This window comes from Cricetulus griseus (genome assembly GCF_003668045.3).
Source record: "Cricetulus griseus strain 17A/GY chromosome 1 unlocalized genomic scaffold, alternate assembly CriGri-PICRH-1.0 chr1_1, whole genome shotgun sequence".
Taxonomy (NCBI): Eukaryota; Metazoa; Chordata; class Mammalia; order Rodentia; family Cricetidae; genus Cricetulus; species Cricetulus griseus.
Window position 1 is genome coordinate 107020494 of NW_023276807.1, and position 19756 is coordinate 107040249.

At 42.7% G+C, this 19756-nt stretch overlaps 1 protein-coding gene across 2 annotated transcripts in view; it reads left to right on the forward strand.

Annotated features, from left to right (window-relative positions):
- Stx18 (syntaxin 18) overlaps window positions 1–19756 on the forward strand; it is a 103081-nt gene that overhangs the window by 35340 nt on the left and 47985 nt on the right. The window contains exon 2 of one of the 2 annotated variants that reach the window (XM_035452289.1): window positions 13558–13655. The exons of the other annotated variant lie outside the window; for it this stretch is intronic. Within the exon in view, the coding sequence (XP_035308180.1) occupies window positions 13558–13655 (98 nt within the window). The remainder of the gene's footprint in view (window positions 1–13557; window positions 13656–19756) is intronic. 2 annotated transcript variants of the gene reach the window in all.

Sequence of the window (19756 nt, forward strand, 5' to 3'; positions counted from 1 at the left end):
GCCTTCTATCCAAAGCCTTGCACCAAAGGTGATGCCTTACTTGAAGGAAATTCCAATGGGCCCAGTGCAGAGTCGGCCTCTTTGCACACCCCCTCCCTCTGCATCTGATAGAAAACATAGGTGTTTCCTTAAAACCCAAGCTTCTCCTACTTGCCTAATTTTGGGGTTGTGAATGTATGCCCATGTGGATATAAACTGTGTTTATGGTACTCGTTAAACATCATGACTTCCTGTATTTGCTGATAATTCTGTTCTGACAGTGAATTGCTGTTTTTTTATTTTTGTTTTTTTTTTCCCCAACAAACAACTGTTTTCTATGGAAAACTTATGAAGTCTTTGATTTTGAATTGGAACAATAGTGTAGGCAGTCCAAATTCATGCACTTACTTTTTATCTACTTAATGAATATTCATGAAACTTTGTGGAATGTGGGGCAGTCTTTACTGATTTTTGAAGATTCACTGGAGACATTAACATTATTGGTCTAGTGACATAGTACTATTTTGCAATAAGTAAAACATCCAATATTGAAAATTTGATTTTTTTTTTTTTTGGTTAGGAGTTCATACCATTAGGAGGAATAAAAAGCAATAACAAACACTTTCACATTTAGGAAAAACATGTAAAGTAATTTCAAAATTTCTCATTACAGTATATGTACCAAGAATTCTTCTTTCTAGAAAAGAATTATTCTCTTTATTTATTCATTAGTATTTGTAAGATTCATCTGAACTTTTTTTTGTGCACAGGAAAGCATACTCATATGTAGCAATTACTGATCTTCTCTTTGACAGAGCCGGCGGCCTTCATATGTAAACATCCGTGAGTACATCTGTCTGGCCCAAAGCCTGTCCTCTCCTTGTGTTCTCATGTTTAGTGATAAAGTTGATATTAGTAAAATAATAATAAATCAGACCTCATTCCAGGTTGAGGCTTGATGCATCTCAAGATGAGGAAGGGGTTTTAGAGGACCACACTTGAGCTTGCAGCTTTTATTTGGGGCTGCTACTGCATGATAGTCAGTACAGGTAGAATTGGCAAATGCTCTGCAGCCACAGCAACTAGATTTAAATCCAGTTCTGTTACTTAGTTGTTGAGTGCATCAAACACAGCACTGAGCCTCGTGAGCCTTGTTTCCCTGTGTATGAAACAGAGATAATGAGTATCCTCATTTGCAGTAGCAATATCTAAGATCACTAATCAGAAGGAAGGGCTGTATGAAACTACAGCCAGTGAGCAGTGTTCCATGAGTGCAAGGGATATATTTGGTATTAATTGTAGAATAGTAAAGCCATTGTTGTGCCTATCATTCCAGGGCCTGGTCAGTCAACGCTAATTAACTTGAATGATTATTTTTTTTTCTCCTAGTGTTTTCTTTTTCCTTTTCTGTTTTTACCTGTCAGAGGCATGTTATAAATATGTTAGCAACTGGAATATGTGTTCCCCTTGGTGGGTTTACAGTGTTCCTGGGATTCAGCTTGAGCTCTGAGGAGGAAATTACGGCCAGCTAGATGGGCAGAGTGGGGGCATTCGTTGTCTCTTCCTGCCTGGCTCTGAGCTGGGCATTGTTCTCTCTAATGCCAATCTAGGATCTCAGTTCTGAACCTTTGTCCTCAGAAGCTACTCTGGTCAAGATAGTGATTTTTATAGAATTTAATTCCATGAAAAACTTAAAGAAGCCTGGGTGCACTGGGGGAGTCTACTTAGTACAGGTTACTTGGCAGTCAAAAGGGTTCTTCTGCCTTCTCAATGGCTGTGAAATCACTGCTTAATCTAGCTACTTGAGACATCTGTTCTTTTTTGCATCCTGAGTTCTTAAAACTTGCAGCATTTTAGTCTCCTGAATGACACTGCAGGAAAATATGACACCCCCAGGCTCTGGAACAGTGATTCTTTAGCAAGGACAGGGTTAAGGATAAAGTGTATCTTTCTACCCACAGGTAAGTAGGGCAGCCTCCTGAATCAGCTTGAAAAGGGTGTGCAGAAGCTGTTATTTAAAAATTGCTCCCACAAGTATCCTAGGCCTCAGCTCTCCCTCTTTAACGGAAGGTCTGAGCAAGCCCAGGATGGGTGGAGGAATTCAGGCATTGGACAGGAAAAGGACGAATAGATGAGACTGGAAAGACAGGCAGGCAGGCAGGCACACTAATAAAGATCTGAGCCTGTGGCTAGCAAATGAGCCAGGAAGTGATGGACACACTTTAGAACTGAGTGGCCAATTGGCTGTGGCAGTTTAGTAGGAGTCGGTGATCAGCTATGAGGCCTGAGCCTGAGCAGGCAACAATAGCCTCACAACCTGGACAGGGTGGCATGGGAACTCCAGAGGCAAAGTTGCTTTAACAGAGATGAGGATGTGAGAGTCCCAGCAAAAGACAGGGCATGAGGGATGAGGATGGAGGATCCCAGGAAGACGTCCCAATGAGTGTGGGAGAGCCCCCTGTAATTTTGGATAAGAACTGACTTTATCTATGCACCTCTTCCTTCTCTTGCCTCATTCACTATCTTGTTGCTGTTTAAAGTCAGAGCTTTGTCCCTCTAACTCTTTTTTGTTTGTTTTTTGTTTGTTTGTTTGTTTGTTTTTTGAGACAGGGTTTCTTTGAATTGCTTTGGAGCCTGGCCTGGAACTTTCTCTGTAGACCAGGCTGGCCTCAAACTCACAGAGATCCTCCTGCTTCTGTCTTCCGAGTGCTGGGATCAAACGGGTGGGTCACCACGGCCAGTCCCATCCCTCTAACTCTTAGTTCTTTCCTGTTTCAATGGAAGACAATAGATTGTTTGTCCTATCTTTCTTTTAGGGACATAGAGAAAAGGTGGGGGGATATTGATTTTGCAATTATATATAGCAAAGAATTTTAGAGGAAGGTTCCTTGCTTAAGAAATGTGATATAGCCAGGCAGTGGTGGTGCACGCCTTTAATCCCAGCACTTGGGAGGCAGAGGCAGGTGAATCTCTGTGAGTTCAAGGCCAGCCTGGCCAACAGAGCCAGTGCTAGGACAGGCTCCAAAGCTACACAGAGAAACCCTGTCTCCAACCACCATCACCCCCCAAACATACACAAAAGGACTGTGATGTGGCCACAGGAGCCTTGTTCTGTGCTGTCTAATTATCAGCTACTCTTGATCACTTTCCAAGCATGTCACATGCACATTTCTTCCAGTGCAGACCCAGACTGGAGACAGAGCACCACAGGGCTTTGCCATCCACTTTGAGTTCTCATGTGCACTCTTGACTTCCACTTTTTTGTTCAGGTCATGTGACCCTTAGAAAGAAAATAATATCTTTGCTTCATTTTTGTGTGACCTTCCCAAATGGTACTATACTTAGTATGTGTAGTATATGCTGGATACCTTTCTAGTCCCTTTGCATCTCACCCTCTGTGACATACATTCTGTTATTGCCCCATCTACAAATGAGGAAACTGAGGCAAAAGTAGGCTGAGAATTTGGGAATGGCCATGTACTTCTTGAGTGTCAGCACCATCTTGGATACAGAGTCTGGCCCCAGAACTCCTCCTCAGCCTCGTTCTTAGCTGTGGTTCTCAGCTGTGGTTCTCAGCTCTAGTGAGGCTGTCACCCAAGAGCTTATGGGCATGGCCTTGTGGACCCCAGCCATCTTCCTTTTCCTGCTTCAAGGTCAATGGCCACTGCCTCCTTGTTTTCCAGTCCGCTGGCATGGCTCCTTCCTTTTATCATATGGCACATGTGAAGTCCTAATGGCCTTTGCAACTAAGGACTACAGCTTATTCAGCCTGGTGTCTTTAGCCCTGTAGTGTAGGCACTGTGGACACAGGAATTTGCCTCCTACCTTCATGTCCCAGCACAGGGCCTACAGCGTTTCCACCCAGCATGGTGTGTGCTTGTTGGATCTATGTGTTGGTTTGCATTTTGGAGCTCCCAGAGACCTGGAAGTAGTATGGATGATTAATGAGATGGGTCCTGATTTGAATTTCATTGTTAGCCTCTCTGAGCCAGTTTCCTTACCTGTGAATGGTGTTCATATCTAGGTATCAATGAAAAGTGAAGGAGATGTGAATTTCTGGAGTGTGCTCTGTGGTGGGCAGCAGAAGGGCTGGGTCCTTCAACTGTAAACAGGCGTAGTACTCATAAGACAGGCTGTGAAGAGCTGACTGAGTATGCTGTAATTTTCAGTCAAATGCAAAAGCCTTGGGCTGTCTGGAGCTCCACAAGATGTTAGGGATCTGGGAGTGTAATCCCTGTTCATGAGCAAGGATTTAAACTCAGCAGTAATATGACTAAGGGTCCAGAGGTATTCTGTACCATGTGCAAATAGGCGGTTAAGTATTTCCTTTGCTGGGTGCAATAGCACCAGCCTGTAGTCCCAGCACTTGAGGCTGAGGCAGGAGACCTGTTTCAAAAAACAAAAACAAGCAAATACCATCCTTACACCTTCACTGATGGCTGGTTTTCACTCCCTAGCCTGTATGGTGTTAGTCACCCAGGACAGAGGCTGCATTGTGTGAACCTCTGAAGAACCTCCCCTGAGCCAAAGATATGGTTTTATTGTTTTTAACAGTGTCCGCTGTATGATAGGGGCTTAGGAGAGGCCCGGAAGGCAGCATGCTTCCTACCGTACTGTCTGCATGAGAGGAAGAAGTAGAAGTGCACAAGCTGCCAGAGGGTAAAAGCCAAGGAAACTCTCCTATTCCTGTTTCCTGTGGAAATGAGGGTCTTGGCTCTTTGCTGCCTCTGCCTGCAAGGGTTAGGACTAGACAAGTTGAGCTGTGACCGCCCTGCAGCCACAACACTGGCACTGGGCTGTACTGAACTTATATTGGAAAACTATAATGTGTATTATGCTTGAAGATGATTTCTAAATAGTTATAAATGCTTTTTATCAACACTTTATCATAGATTTTTAGATTACTATAATTTGTAGTTATTACAATTTGAATGGAAAGTGAAATTTCATTGGCATGTGTGAGCATCGCTTATTTGGAGAGTAACTCCTATGGAAGGCTCAGACTGCAGTGAAGACAGGAGGAAGCGCCTTTCAACAAACCTCACTGCTGTCTCCCTACCCCCAGTTAGAAAGATTGTTCCTCTTTTTACTACCACAGAGGGTTAACTTTAGCAGTGCAGAGGTGAACAGATGTGGTGGTGGCTGAATCCCCTGGGGACTGTCTGTTTTTACCAATTAAAACGCCTCAGCATATCCTGCCTCTTGTTATATAGACCGATTCATTACAGACACATAGTACAGTTTTATTAAACATTTGTGAAAGTTTCCCTTTCAGGATGGGAAGTGGAGTGAGAAGCAAATGCAGTACTTTCCCTGCAGTGAGGCTGCTTACAGATCTGTTGAGAGCTGAGCACTCTTAGTGCAAAGACTTAAGCAAAGAAGCCTCTTTCTATCCTCTCATAGTTTTGATGACTGAAAAGCTCAAGGATTTGTAGCCTGCCGGTTCTGGTGTTTACACTCTACTGTGTGACCACCACAGATATTTAAAGTCTGGTTTATGACATGATCAGCAGTATCTTTGTTTCCAAATGGCAAGTTTAAAAGTAGTAATGAGAATCAGAATGTGGCTGACTTTTAAAATTATGCATTTTACAGAGAAAAACTTGAAACTACAAATTTTAAATCTCATAAAAAGCTAATCAGATTTGGTAGTATACATACTCCCTCCGCATCTGAATTCCATAAGTACTGGGAGCGCTGACAGTGCCTGAGGAGTCTGTTTCCCACCCTTAAGCACACATTCCTTCGCCCACTTGGGAAGAGACGCCCAGAGGAGCCTAGAGACGGCCGCAGCCATCCCCTGACTTCCCAGTCAATAACCAGCTTGTTTTATTCCCGGTGACCAGAGTCCACAGCATGTCTCATTGTCCTACACGTGAAATAGAAATGGCATCAGCAGCAGAGTGAAAGTTGACTGGTAACACGTGGATGGGTCTTGTGTTACGAAAAGGTGGACGGTGTTTTCCCGTGAGAGACCGAGTGACCCTCCCCACACTGTTGGTGCTGAGTTACAGTTGGTGTTACTTTCTTCACTCTTTGTTTTTCTGCTCAGCCTTATTCTCAAGTATTTTCTGGATCTGTTTCACTTTCTCTTCTGTAGCCATGGTCCCTGTCCTTGTTCCGGGACAGAGTGTGCACAAGTTCAAGAGTTAATGAAATGTGTTTGATTAATTACAGAGCGCTGCCTCAAGTTAAAAATTTTGCTCTGTGGAAAATTCTTTCTGTTCAAAAGAAGGTCCTTATTTCTAAGAGCAGAGCTCTGATTTTAATTAAATAAAGAGCATTTTATGCAATTTTTTTCCTAAAAGCTTAAGACTAATTTCTATGGTTACTAGGGATATAAATCTCTAGATTGCTTTAAAACAAAGATTTGTGTTCAGGAGAGAGTTGACAGCCCCCTCTAAGAGAAGCTATTACTTAATTTTACTTTCCTAAGTTTAAACACATAAAAATATTTGTAATGATACCCCAAAGGCATCATAAAAATGTAAAATAATTGTACTCTAAAATATCTAAAATTACAGGAAATAGACCTCATTTTAAAAAATGAACTAGGATTCATGGCTAGGGAGCTAGGGTGTGACACGCTTCAAAACCAGAGTCTCTTGTTAGAAGGCATTTTATGACTGAAAAAATCTTTTGTTAATTGTACAGACTTTAAAATATGTCCATCAGTTAGGAAATAATTCTTTTTAGTCTCTTTACCTTTAATTTGTTCTACTGTGTGGATGCCTTCAATCCCTGCAAGACAAGTCATCTGTATGTAGAATTAGATAGGAGCCCTGGGTTTGTGTCTGTGACCCCGCATTAGACTGTTGTAAGTATCGTTCACAAAGAAGGGCCCTTAAGGGGCGCAAGCACCTCTGGTGCATTACTCTCCCAAGGTGTCCTTCCTCTTGCAGTACATATGGGGGCTAATAAATTGTTCCAGGTTAAAGGTGTATCGTATTTTAATAAGGACAGTATGAAATGTTTGATAGGAAGACTAAAATATATTTTCCACTTGTTAATAAATAAAGCTAATTCTTACCTTACCTTCCCATGGGATAGTATGTTTTGGTTTTTTTTCTTTTGTTGTTTTTGTTTATCAAAACGTTAGCTGGGCCATATATAATAAAACATCCCCATTTCATTAAGAAAGCAAGATACAGTATTCAGATTGGATGTTCTGTGCAAGATGCCCCTGAGCCAGGAATGCTTTGCATTAGCTCCCATTTATATTTTGACAGCAAAATGGGGGAAAGAAACTCCTTATCCTCTTTTTTTTTTTTTTTTGAGAAAAGAAAATGCAGTTAAACATAGGTATTGAAAGTGCTGTGAGCTACGTATTTGAACAGACGTAAACATCGATCATTGCAAATGCACATGAATCAGTTTGCTTTTATCTTTCAAGCAAAGCATTTCCCATAGTTTTTGTGGGTTTTTATTTAAGTTGGGAAAACTTTGGAAGTTTGTGTGAAAGTATAAATAAATGTAGGGAAGTCATGATTAGAGTTTGATAGTAAACACTCAGCAGCAAATTGGGAAAGTCTATTAAAGTCAGATGTAGTTTTTAATAATGTTTGCTCAAAAACTTACTCTTAAGAAGAAAGAAACAGTGACTTATGCGGGTTTGGAACAAAGGCTTGGCCGTGATTCAGAATAAAAGCTGAATATGAAGTTTGTACATGAGCTTTCTGGTGTTTAAAAAGCTTTATGATTGTTACAGGCGTCTTCACAGTGCCCTTTCCTAATTTTAATATGCACTGAAGTCACTTGTGTATCCACATGTGTGTGTTCCAGTTTAAAAGCAAAGTAGTTTTCAATAAAATTTAACATTTTTTTCTCAAAATAGACCTATGTGGAGATTCTCAATTCTGCAATGAAGGTAAAAAGTAAATTTGTTTAGTTATTGAAATGTACTGCAATATAGGATATAGATAAAAATAAAATTTAAAATTTTGAGTTTGTTCAAATCCCAAATTTCTTGTGAGCTTGACCTAGTAGCCAGTCAGTACTTCTGTCCCTTGCCTGTACTCTCGGGCTGGGAAAACTGCTTCATTTTCCCTGGGGCAATTCCAAAGACTCCGGCGCTGGGCTTGCCAGTTGTTGCACAGAGGTTGAAATAGCAATCAGGCTAACATCTGATGAGAGGTTGAGGGTCTTACAAACCATTTGATTCTCCTTTCTCTGAGACAGGACTACGGGCTCCTATGTGTGTGTGCTTGTTGTTGGGGACACTTGGTGGTACATTTTGATAAGTTTAATAGCTAACAAATTGAGACCTGATTTTAAAGTGAAATTCTTTGTTATGATGGTAACAGAAATGTTTATATTTGTGTCTTTAAAGCACCTTAGTCATCTGAAAAATTACTCAAGAAAGTATAAACTTGTACTTACTCAGTTTACTGTGAAAGCTTTCAAACATGAGTTTTGAATATAAAATTTAAGTAGAGACTTTAAAATATTTCTTGTCCCAGTAAAATAATTCTTGAAAGTATGGAATTTGAGTCTCATAGTTAAGGCCTATTGTATTATCCTTATTTTCCTAGGTATTCCACTCCACCCAAGAATGTTATATTAGGAACCAAGTATTTCATCTTATTTGAACATTTAAGTAAATTCATTTTTATCAGACAAGTCCTCATTTTTCAAAATTTAGCAGTTGTCAGTTTGCTGTAGTTACTTACTTTTTCCATTTTCACTTTTTCAAAGTAAATGTATTGGACCTTTTGTAACGTATCCCTTGAAACAGTACTTTATGCAGTGTGAGAGAGGGAGACCATAATGAAGGAAAAGAATCTTTTTTTTTCTTTTTTTTTTTTTCTTTTTTTTTTTTTTTTTTTTTTTGAGTACAGAGAGTGATTAGGCAAGGCCATGGATTTTCTTGGAATGCCGGTGCTGTTGGCAGAGGCCAGCATACTCAACATTTTATTCCCATTCACTCAGTGAATGGGGACTGTGGAGGCCAGGCTATGGATCTTGTTACTAAACCCTTTCTTCAGAGCTTCCCACTAGAAGGAGCGCCTGCTCATTCCTTTGCTTGCACTTTGCTAAAGAAGATGTAGGCTAGTGCAGAGCAGAGTCCTTCTGTTATCAGAGTGGTGTTTTCTGTTGAGAGTGAGTGATTGGCATCTATCAGGCAGCGGAGACAGTGCGCGTCTGTCCTCCCTCTGTACTGCTCCTGGTTGCTTTTGCTGGTCCCTTGCTGATGTGAAGCAGAAACTGAACAAGGTAACAGTTTTGATGGTGAGATTAGAGGTAGCCAGGCAGACTGTCTCCTGGCTTTTAGAGACCCTCATAAGCTCAGGCCACCCCCTCCCCTTGTTTAGATATTATTTGCTCTTTTGAGTTTCGGATTACAGGAGCAATTGATCTGCATGACCTATCTTGAGAACTTTAACTTTGCAGTGGAAACTTAAACCAAATGTGTATCCTCAAGAGACAAATCATCTTAGGACCAGGCTGCTGTCACTTTGATGTATTGTGCTACTCTCTGGGGACCCTTGTGGTAGAGAGCACCACCTAGTGGATAAGACTTGTAGTTGCTACTGTGGGTGAAAGACTAGAGAATTGGTCTGATGCTGGTTCTTGACTCACAAAAAAATGATTTTTTTATGTTGTTCCTAACACGTAAATTTAACTGTGGCCAGGATTCTAAGAGTATGAGATGGAGAACATTTGAGTCTTCACACAGTTCCTTCCCTACTGCTGTACAGCTGTGGCGTGTGTGTGTGTGTGTGTGTGTGTGTGTGTGTGTGTGTGTGTGTGTGTGTTAACAGAGTTCCTTGACCTGAGTTCCTGCAAGCCAAGAGCCTCTAAAGCTCAAAATGATAGTAGAGAGTTTTGTGTCTAAGAAGTATGTGTTATTTCATAGGTCACCCTTCTATCACAGCTGTGGATGTTAAGAGTAAAGAAAAGTAGAATGCAGGCTGTGGTATAGACTCACTCCAGGGCAGCTCACTGAGACCTTGGGCCAGCTCTGTGGCTTGTCTTTTCTTTGTAAAAGCCCCGAAACTCCTTGCTGTGTCATTTCTATTGCACATTCACCAGAAACATGTAGAATCTGCCCAAATCTGTACCTTTTACAAATTGTCAGGGTGATTCTTTTCATTGTCTACTTTCCCTACGTCTTCCTGAGAAATGTTTTAAATTTCTGAAACCTACACCTTGGAAGTTCTGTTGTTGAATTTAGGTAGTAGGTTAGACAGATACCGAGAATACTGCTGGTGTGTGGAGCTTGGAACCATGCTCTGATGGGAGTAGGCCGGAGAGGACACTACCCACCTTTGGTCACAGTGGCTTTTGGACGATCAGACAGCCACATCATTCTGGAACTTCTCATCTGGAAGAACCTTGCAGATCTTCCTGTCTGATCTTTGCAGTGTGCAGTTGAGGGTTTTGGCACAACAGTGACCCTGAGGTCAGAACTGGTTCAGTCACTCTGCACCTGGAGATGCCATCCTGTTCTCTGCCTACACCCTGACCATCTGTCACAGTTTCTGCTTTCAAGACAGCAGGGCAGATAAAGGCTGTGCATGGAGGTCAGTATGAGCACTGGGCCTGGGAAAGGTGGGGCAGTGGTGGGAAAAGAAAGTGAGAGCAGGGGAAAGATTCTGAGGAGAATGCACTGGGCACAGGCAGGACAGGCTGGCTGGTGGATATAGCCCACAGGAACTCAACTGGCAGAAGCCTGTTTTGTACTTGGTGTGGGTGACCTTGGACAGGGGGATATGGGGCTAGAGAATCCTCACCACTCTCATGGCTTTGGTTTTCCAGGGCCTCATCCAGGAAGAGTATCTCACCTCACCACCTGCAACTCTAGCATGCAGTATGCACAGCTGCCTTCCTCCTGGATCCCAAGGCCACCAGCCATAGCTTCTAATCCATACCTGAAAAAATCACATTCAGTGCCTTTAGTTCTTAGAGACTTGAGCTGCTCTGAAGTTCATGTCAATGCAGTTGTGTGTTCTGGTTCCCTTGCACTCTGTTCAGTGGATGATAGGAGATCATTGTTGTCACTGAACTCCTGCACTTGGTCCAACAGACAGACCAAACCAAAATGGACTCATTCATGCTAATGCTGGTGAACCAAACCAAAGTTTTATTGAAGATGAGTGTTTTGTTTCTTTGGATGCAGGAGATCCTAGTTTATCTGAGTTAGTATGATGAAGGTGATTCCAAAAGCAGTGCTGAGAGGCTCAGGGCTGACTGATCCTGATTGTTAGTCTCAGTCTCCTGTAGCTGCCTTGCAAAAGGCAAGTGTCCTGCTAAAGGAGAGTGGAGGCTGGCTCTTCATGAATGGCAGGCCAAGCCAATGTGCCAATGTGATCTGGTGTGTGTGTGTGTGTGTGTGTGTGTGTGTGTGTGTGTGTGTGTGTGTCTGTGTGTGTGTCTGTGTCTGTGTCTGTGTCTGTGTGTCTGTGTGTCTGTGTGTCTGTGTGCGTGCGCGTGCGTTTTGATAGTCTTTCTCCTTACCACAATTCTGGGACTGAACTCAGGGCCTTGCCCTTGCTAGGCAGGTGGTGCTTTACACTGAGCTAAACCTCCTCTGCCTTAGTCTCTGGAGTACCAAAATCACAGGTGTATACTGCCTTGCTGAGCTCCCAGGTTATTTGTTGATTTTTAAAATATTGATTCTTTTTTATTATAGTTCTTTTCATTGGCAAAATGATCAGAATTACAAATGATGAGAGACCGGGAAAAGCATGAACAAAGCAAATGAAGATGTAATTTATCAGCAGCACTCTTGGGGAAGTCATCTTAGTTGATGTAAAACCAACCTGACTCCATGATTCAACAAGGGTGGGCATTCTGAAGTGGCATCAGTAAGAATACTAAGTCCAGAAATGGGAGGCAGTCTCTCCTGCCAACACAAGGCTTCCAGTCTATTCTGGGCATCACAGTGATTCATGAGGCCCATGACCTGATATATTTAAGGGAATTAATGTGTCCAGAAACCACAGATGTTATTTCAGGTAAAGAATTCATGAGAATTCTGGGAATGTTTAGCCTAGAGCAAGGGGAGCCGCTGTATATAGGGAACTCAGTATCTGAAGGTTTTTTCCGGCCCTGAGCATTGAGAGAGGGACCTCATGTGTGTTAAGCAAGCATCTGCTGCTGAGCTGTGCTCCTAGCTCATTGAACTTGGTTTGGGAGAAAAATAATTTTTTACTGTTTGAAGTGGAATGACTTCCCAAGAGGCAGTGGGCTCCCCATATGCTGTCCTTCTAAGCCTGAGAATCCAGGCAGGGACTGTCAGTCACTTCTTTATGCTCTGGAACTATGCAGTTTCTACTAAGCAAATAGAAAGGTCCAGTAAAGTTGTAGTACCCGAGCTTGGGGGGGGGGCAGGGAATACACTAACCCTCAGCATAGAGAAGCGGTGTGGGGTGCTGGAAGAATGGAGGTGAAAGGAGTCTTTTCATTTAACAAAGGAAAAAGCTGGGCCCTGAAGGAGCTGGGAGAAAGGGTAATCTATGGCGTTTGCCTGTTCTTTAGGTTGAGAGTCCTGGCTTGCTGTAAAGCAGGTGCTGCTTTGGGTTGGTGTGGTTGCTGCTGTGAGGCTACTCAGCCTCTGCAGTACAGCAGTGAGTCCTTTCTTTTTGCATCAGCACCAAAAATGTACACAGCATTTTTGTTTTCCAAGGACTGTTTGTTTTGTTTTGGGGGATAGGAGCTTACTCCCTGGAAGGAAGCCCTACTTTGCAGGTTGTTAAGTTAGCTGTCACTATGCCCACCCCATAGCACTACTCAGCTTTGTTCACTACCCAGCCAGCCCTACTCTCTGCTATTTAAGACTCTGGGAAGTTAGAATATAAGGGTGAGACTAGAAAAGGTGGTTTCTGATACACATGGTTCCTGTCTGTCTCTTAGAAGATCCATTGAATTCTGGGAGCTGCTGTACAGTTAGAATGCTTTGGTCCTCAGAATCAAAGTTTGCAGACTGACAGCACCTGACAAATGTACCTTACATACAGCTGATGGAGATCAGATGCAGTCAGCTGGCCTGGGGAAGGCTTTATTTATGAGCAAAAAGGAGGCCTGGAGATTTTTCTAACTTGGGAATTAAGATAGTGGGAGAGGCTATCAAGTCTTTGGGGTGGTGGGGACAACTGGTAGTGAGCCATGAGCCAGAGTAGATAAGAGTGGAGTGGTTGGCCTAGGGCATGCTTCTTTTGTTGTACCAGTGGAGTGTCCAGAAGACAACTGGAGCTCAGAGGGAGGTGCGCCTGGGTGCATGTTTTATGGACTCATGAATAAAGCTATGATTGCAATGAGTATACCCAAAATGTAAAGGACCCTGCCAGGGGCTGAACTTGAGCAGATTCTACAGCTCAGTGCAGGCAGAGAACAGCTCTCAGGAGTAGCCATGCTATAAAGCATGGAGGACAGGACTTCAGAAGGGGGCCTGTGAGGATTGGAAAGGAATTCCCCAGAGGACAGTGGTTCTCAACCTTCCTAATGCTACCTACAACCCTTTAATACAGGTAGGTCTTCATGCTGTGGTATCCCCGACCATAAATTATTTTCACTGCTACTTCATAACTGTAATTTTGCTATTAAAATGTAAATACCTGTGTTTTCTGATGGTCTTAGGCGACCTGTGTGAAAGAGTTATTCAGCCCCAGAGGAATCGTGACCCACAGGTTGAGAACTGCTGCTCTGGGGATTGCCATGCTTCCAGCCTGCCTGCAGTGAGTGCCATCATTCTGTAGAGGGGGAAGTAGAGGGAGGGAGCCTGAGACCATAATACTTGCTTACTCAACAGTTACTGAAAGAAAGAACCTTTCATAGACTAGTCCTAATGAGCCTGCTGTCTGAGCACAGTGGACAGGCAGGGTTGAGCCAGGCTCTCTGTAGGTGACTTGTCTAAAGATGGAAGCTTCTCTCCTGGGACCTAATTCAGACATCTCCCAAGGTGGTTTCAGCAGGGTCCATGTACTCCAGAGGCATGTTAGTTCTGTGCTTCAATTCAGACTTTTAGTAATTGTTGGTGAAATTCTTTTTTCAGTTAAGACTGAAGGGATTTTGAATTTAGTAGGCCCTAGGTTAAACTAATCCTTATGCACGATTACTCTCACTTATCAGTAGCTGGCAAGCTGTCATACCACAGCACTAGCTCTTCTGGCTGTGCTTCATACTAACTGACACAACAAGCCATGTCCACTGATTGAATGAAAAATAAATAAATAATGGTTTTGTTAAGGGACTTTTTACAATATGCCAGAGGGACCTACTGGAGTCTCTTTAATCTTGAACAATGCTTTCTTCTTTCAGAGGCAAATTATGCAAATCGGTACTTAGTGTTCTGAAATCCATCAAGTCTTTGTTGGTAGTGTTTGTGAGTGCCAACAGAACAGAGCTCCTATGATCCTGGCCTAGGGAGGGAGCTACAAGTCAGGCCACTGCTGTAATCAGCAAAAGATGCTTGCCCACTGCTTTGAACTGCCCTGCAGTGAGAGCACAGCCATTCTAAGGAATCCTACTGTTTTTCATAGTATGTTTGTTTTAGTTTATGTTGCTTTGAGTAAGTTACAAAGCACCCAGGAAGTAGCAGGTAGCCAAGCTGTGTTTTTTAGGTGACACATGTAAACAAACCTGGGCCTGTCTCCACGATGGCAGATGGCAGCCATGTTCCCCTAAGCTCCTTTTGTGTCCATTCTGCCCAGAGCCTTATTATAAAAACTTCCAAACTTATCCAGAGTACACGTGTAGGTGTGAAACAGTGTCCTTTCTATTTCAGTGTGTGCAGAACAGTTAATTTGGAGGAATCCTTTGATTCCAAACTAAAGAACCAAAAAAGTTCAAGAGCCCTTGGGGGAGGGGGGTGCTTTTGAGTGACCCCTTGGTAGTGCTGCTGCTTTAAGGCTAGTGCTGCCACCTAATGGACAGGGAAGAGTGTGCAGCTGACTCACTCAACATGAGTTAAAGGTTTCATATTTGCTGTACTGAAATCCTTATGGAAGAGAGTTTTCTATTTTTTTCCCTCAGAATTCAGCAGAAATGTGATAAAATATTATTAAAAATCATCCCCCAAAACATATTTTGATCAGCTGTATGGAAAATAATTTCAGAGGTCATGTGCATATATTTTTGGAGTTAAGGAATTACCGATACTGAGAAAAGAGAAGAGCCAGAGTGAAATGGAAGCATCTGAGATTGTTTGGCGATTATCCGAGTACCCCAGGGACTGAGAATGGTCCATGATTAAGCAGTAAGGCATTACTTACACAGCAAGGTGACTGCTATTTATGTGACATAAATAGTATGTCACGACCCCGGGACACAGGGAAAGCTTGCTTTACCAACTGTACAGATTATCTTTTTTATTCAGGCTCACCCTAGAGCATTGCATTTCTATGATTAAACTGCTAAAAGTGTAAAAAAAAAAAAAGAAAAGAAAAGAAAAAGAAATTGGTGTGAAGGACTAAGTTGATTAGCTGGGAGTGGTGACCACTCTTTAATCCTAGCATTTGGGAGGCAAAGACAGGCAGATTTCTGTGAATGAGGTACCCTCAGTTCCAGGCCAGCCAAAGGCACAGTACTGTTTATTCAAAAACAGAGCTCTCTTTTAGAGGGTTTCAAAGATTCAGATTACCCCAAATCCCATGTTCCAACAAAGAAGCAGTTTCATGAAGTTTTTATAGTAACAGAACAAAAAGTTATAAAGCAAGACATTTCACACGCATTAGTGGAAACATTAGAAAGGCAGGCAAAGTGGAGAAATCTCAGGTATAGGCTGAACATGCTCTCTGACAGCACTCTTAGCCCTTTGATTGATAAAAACTGGGGGTCTGTTCATATGTTCCAAAGGATTCCTATTTGTGCTTTGCAGGATATTAGGTCTGACACAGAGGTAAGCCACAAGAAATAAATATTTAGAGGACGCTGGACTTGCAGCATTCCAACCTTTGCATATCACTGAAGTTGCAGTCAGCCTTGCCGAAAGCTTCTTTCCAGGAATTCTTACCCACAGTAGAACCCTGTCTCAAAAATGAAAAAAAAAAAATGAAATTACTTTAGACTAGTAATATACATGAAAGCAATTAAAAACAAAATGTGGCATTTCAATGCTTGCCCCAAGGGTCCTTAACCTGACCTGGAAAAGCAGAAGACACTGTTGGAAACTGGCCCCTGAGGAGAGCCTTACAAGCAGGAATAAGTCAAACAGAAGTCCAGGATTAGGAACTGGGCAGGCAAATAACCCAGTTTCGTGGACCGGGTATCTCCCTGAAACAGTGTAGATTATTGCCACAGCTCCTGATTGCCCACCGGGACTTGGGGTAAAATCTAATGCTGAAGACACCACAGGAAGCTTCCTGCCAGCCAACTAGCTCTCATAGTACTGAGGTGCTTACATACTGTGAACTACAGTAATGACCAGCATGGCAAGAAGTGACCACCAGTGCAGTGGTGGCACAGATGTTATGGGGAGGGGTTAAACAGCTGCATTTAAAAACAATAGCGTTAAGGCCCTCTCCACAGGAGGAAACACATGCCAGTACTGTAATTTTGGCCCAGAACCTAGGGTTGATGAGCAGAGGCCCCAGGAGTGAGCCTATTACTTTATTCTACTAAATTTACATAGTATCAAACTAACTTCTAAATTCATATCTCTCTACCCATAGTTTGGTGCAGTTCTCAGACCTCATCAGAGAAGTTTCTTGTACAGTTGCTGGTGGGCAATGCAGAAACCCCACAACTAGTCAAGCAGTCAAGAACTGGGGGTGACCTCCCCACCGCTACCCCACAACTAGTCAAGTGGTCAAGAACAGGGGGTGACCTCCCCACTGCTTACTCTGCTTTCCTCTGCACTCCCTCTCCCCAGCTCCACACAGTCCTTGCGTGGAGCTTCTCCTCTGTGTGGATGTGGATCAACTTGAGTGCATGTGTAAACCGTGTTTGAGGGAGCTTAGTGATTTGAGGATCAAGATAAATGACCACCATTGTCCTGCAAGGCTTTCTGACCATCCTGTTCCTTGTGGACCTTCCTCCTAACACCCCAATGGCCTTGCCAGTGCTAAGCTTCCTGGGTTGCAAAACATGGAACAACAGCTGATTCCAAAGGAAAAAACTTGGGTCTGTGAAGGCATATATCTGTTGCAAGTCTGTCTATACACAAACATTTAAAGTTAAGATTTTGACTTTAAAAATATTTTTTAGGGTAGGTAAGATGACTCTGTCCAGCTCTTACTGCCCAAGTCTGATAGCCTGAATTTGATCTCCAAAACCCATGTAAAGATAGAGGACTACTGACACAACAAAGTTGTCTTCTGACATCCATGCATGTGTGCAAATGATAATAATAAAGTTTAAAAAGTTGAAAACAAAGTTTTTAAAAGTCAACAAATGCAAGCATTCTTCCCACATGAAACCCAGCTGATTTGTGTTAAGAAATTTGTGTGAGTCTGATTTTTGGTCTCTTCTAGTTCTATTGTGACCTTGTGTGGGGCGTGTTTCCACATTTCTAATTGTAGTGGAGGATGTCCAAATCATACAAATGCCGTGGGAGTGCAGATCAGTAGCATATTTATAGCTGTCGAGTAGAGTATCTTGCTGAGCACACAGGTGGCTGGCTGGTCATCTATGGGCTGTGGTGACTGTGTAGTATGTGGAGGAATGTACACACTAAAAGAGAACTGCCAGCTCAGATGGTCTGTGCCCTCCTTGTCCTTGTGAGTCAGGTGCTAGAGAAATAAGGTGTGGTACTTAGACTGCCTTGCTTCCACAGAGTTCAACCCTCGTGTCTCTGAGCCAGAGGCATCTCTGTCTGATTCAGTCTTCTCCCAGCTAGAATGGACACATGATAGTGTTCCTACCTCCTGGAAGGTCTGCAGCATGACAAGCTAGTGCATACAGAGCTTTGAGGTGCTATCTGCCCTGGAGAAGGCTCTGAGTAAAGGCTTTATTTATTGATGGTGGTTTTTAATGTGCTCATTAAATGGAACATAAGTGAACACTGCAAGTACTTAGACACAGTAGCTAGAGACTGTTGGGGCATGGTCTAAGTATTGCTTACCAGTCATTTTTAACAGGAAATCTCTCACCTTCAAATGACTAGAACTAAGAAAGTGATGAATGGGAAGCCTTAAAATAATGTGGAAGAGTGATTGAAGGAGACACCTGACATCAACCTCTGACCTCCACATTGCATGTACAGATACCTGTATACACACAGAGAGAAATCTTAATGTTTCCTTATTGCATTTCATTCTTGGCATTAAAATATTTTTATAATATGCTAATGTTGAGTTGTAATTCCATTTTAAATTAATTATTTGATGGATTCATGCATGTATACAACACATTTTGATCATATTGGCCCCCTCCAGCTTCCCCTAGACTTACAGACACTATTAACACCACCCCCCCCCCCCCCGACTTCATCTCCTCTTTTCATAGCTCACTAAGTCTGGTTCTGTCCTCATGTGCAGGGGTATAGGGCTATCCACTAGAGCATGGACATCCTAACAGGCCACTTCCCTGAAGACAATTGGCTCTCCCAGCAGCCTTAGGGGAGGGGCTACTGATGTTAAGTAACCTTTTAATTTAGCAAGAATTACATTTAATCCTGAATGAGCTTCATTCTTTTTGTTTGTTTGTTCTTGGAGACAGGGTTTTTCTGTGTAGCCCTGGCTATCCTAGAACTCATGGATACCTCCCAAGTGCTGGGATTAAAAGTGTGCGCCACTACTGCCTGGCCACCTCACTTCATTTTAGTGAACTCATTGGATGTAAATTTGCTGTTGTGGATCAGGTGAAGTTGGGATCATGTTTCTTAGACTTTTAACTGAAACCTCTTGTCATTGTCTTTCTGTGAACCATGGAGCCCCTTGCTCTTGCCCTCATCTACAGTGCCATTGCTCCCTTGCAGACTAGAACTAGCTAACTGTAGGTAGCAGCTGGGTCTGCCTGTGTCCTGGATCTCTTTGGAGCTTATTCAACTTTTTATGAAAATCTTTCTGGTTCCTTATCAGAAATGTTTTGGAGATGAAGCTTTAAGTAGGTATGTCTGTTTCTCAACTCCCAGCAAATTTCTGCACATCCCAGCTTAAGCAACAGGCAGGCAGTCTTATGGTTCTGTAGCTTGCATGCCATAGCCTGGGCTGCCCACCATTTATAGACAAGTGTATTATGCCGACCCTCGGGGAAGATCCATTCATTATGCCTCACACCACCTCTTTGGCTCTTCTGCCTTCTTTATTGTGTCAGAATCTTCGTGATCACACTGGGCCACTCATCTAGAATGATGCTTTGATTTGAAAGTCAACAGGTGACAGACAGGATTAGGCATCTTCCCAGAATAGAGTAGAGGAATATCCCTAGGATATCTGGGAAAGCATTTTGCTTCCTGCAGTAGATATAGCCATTTTGGGATTATTTAGTAGCCCCTGTTCATTTAATATTCAGTGGAGGTTTTGAGAGACTGTTTTTCGCCAAAACAAAACAAAACAAAACAAAAAAACAACAACAAAACTAAAAACCTGTAGCCAGAAAGTTGAAGGGAAGACAGAATCTTTACTATTACCCTCTGGGAGTTTCCATTCTGCCCAAGGGAAGTCAGGCTACGGGCATGGTGTTGTCAGGAAGGAGCAGGCACTGTTACAGGTGCACACGCAGGGAAACACTCTTGAATAAGGAAGAGCAGGACAGTCACAGAAAGATCAGGTCCTGTGGGTGTACAGGTGGTGGGAAACCCTGGACTACAAGCCTGCAGTCTGAACTAGACTAGACTAAGACGTTGCAGCTATACAGTGAAGGACTTGGACTGCCAGATTTGGAATTCTGGTTCCAC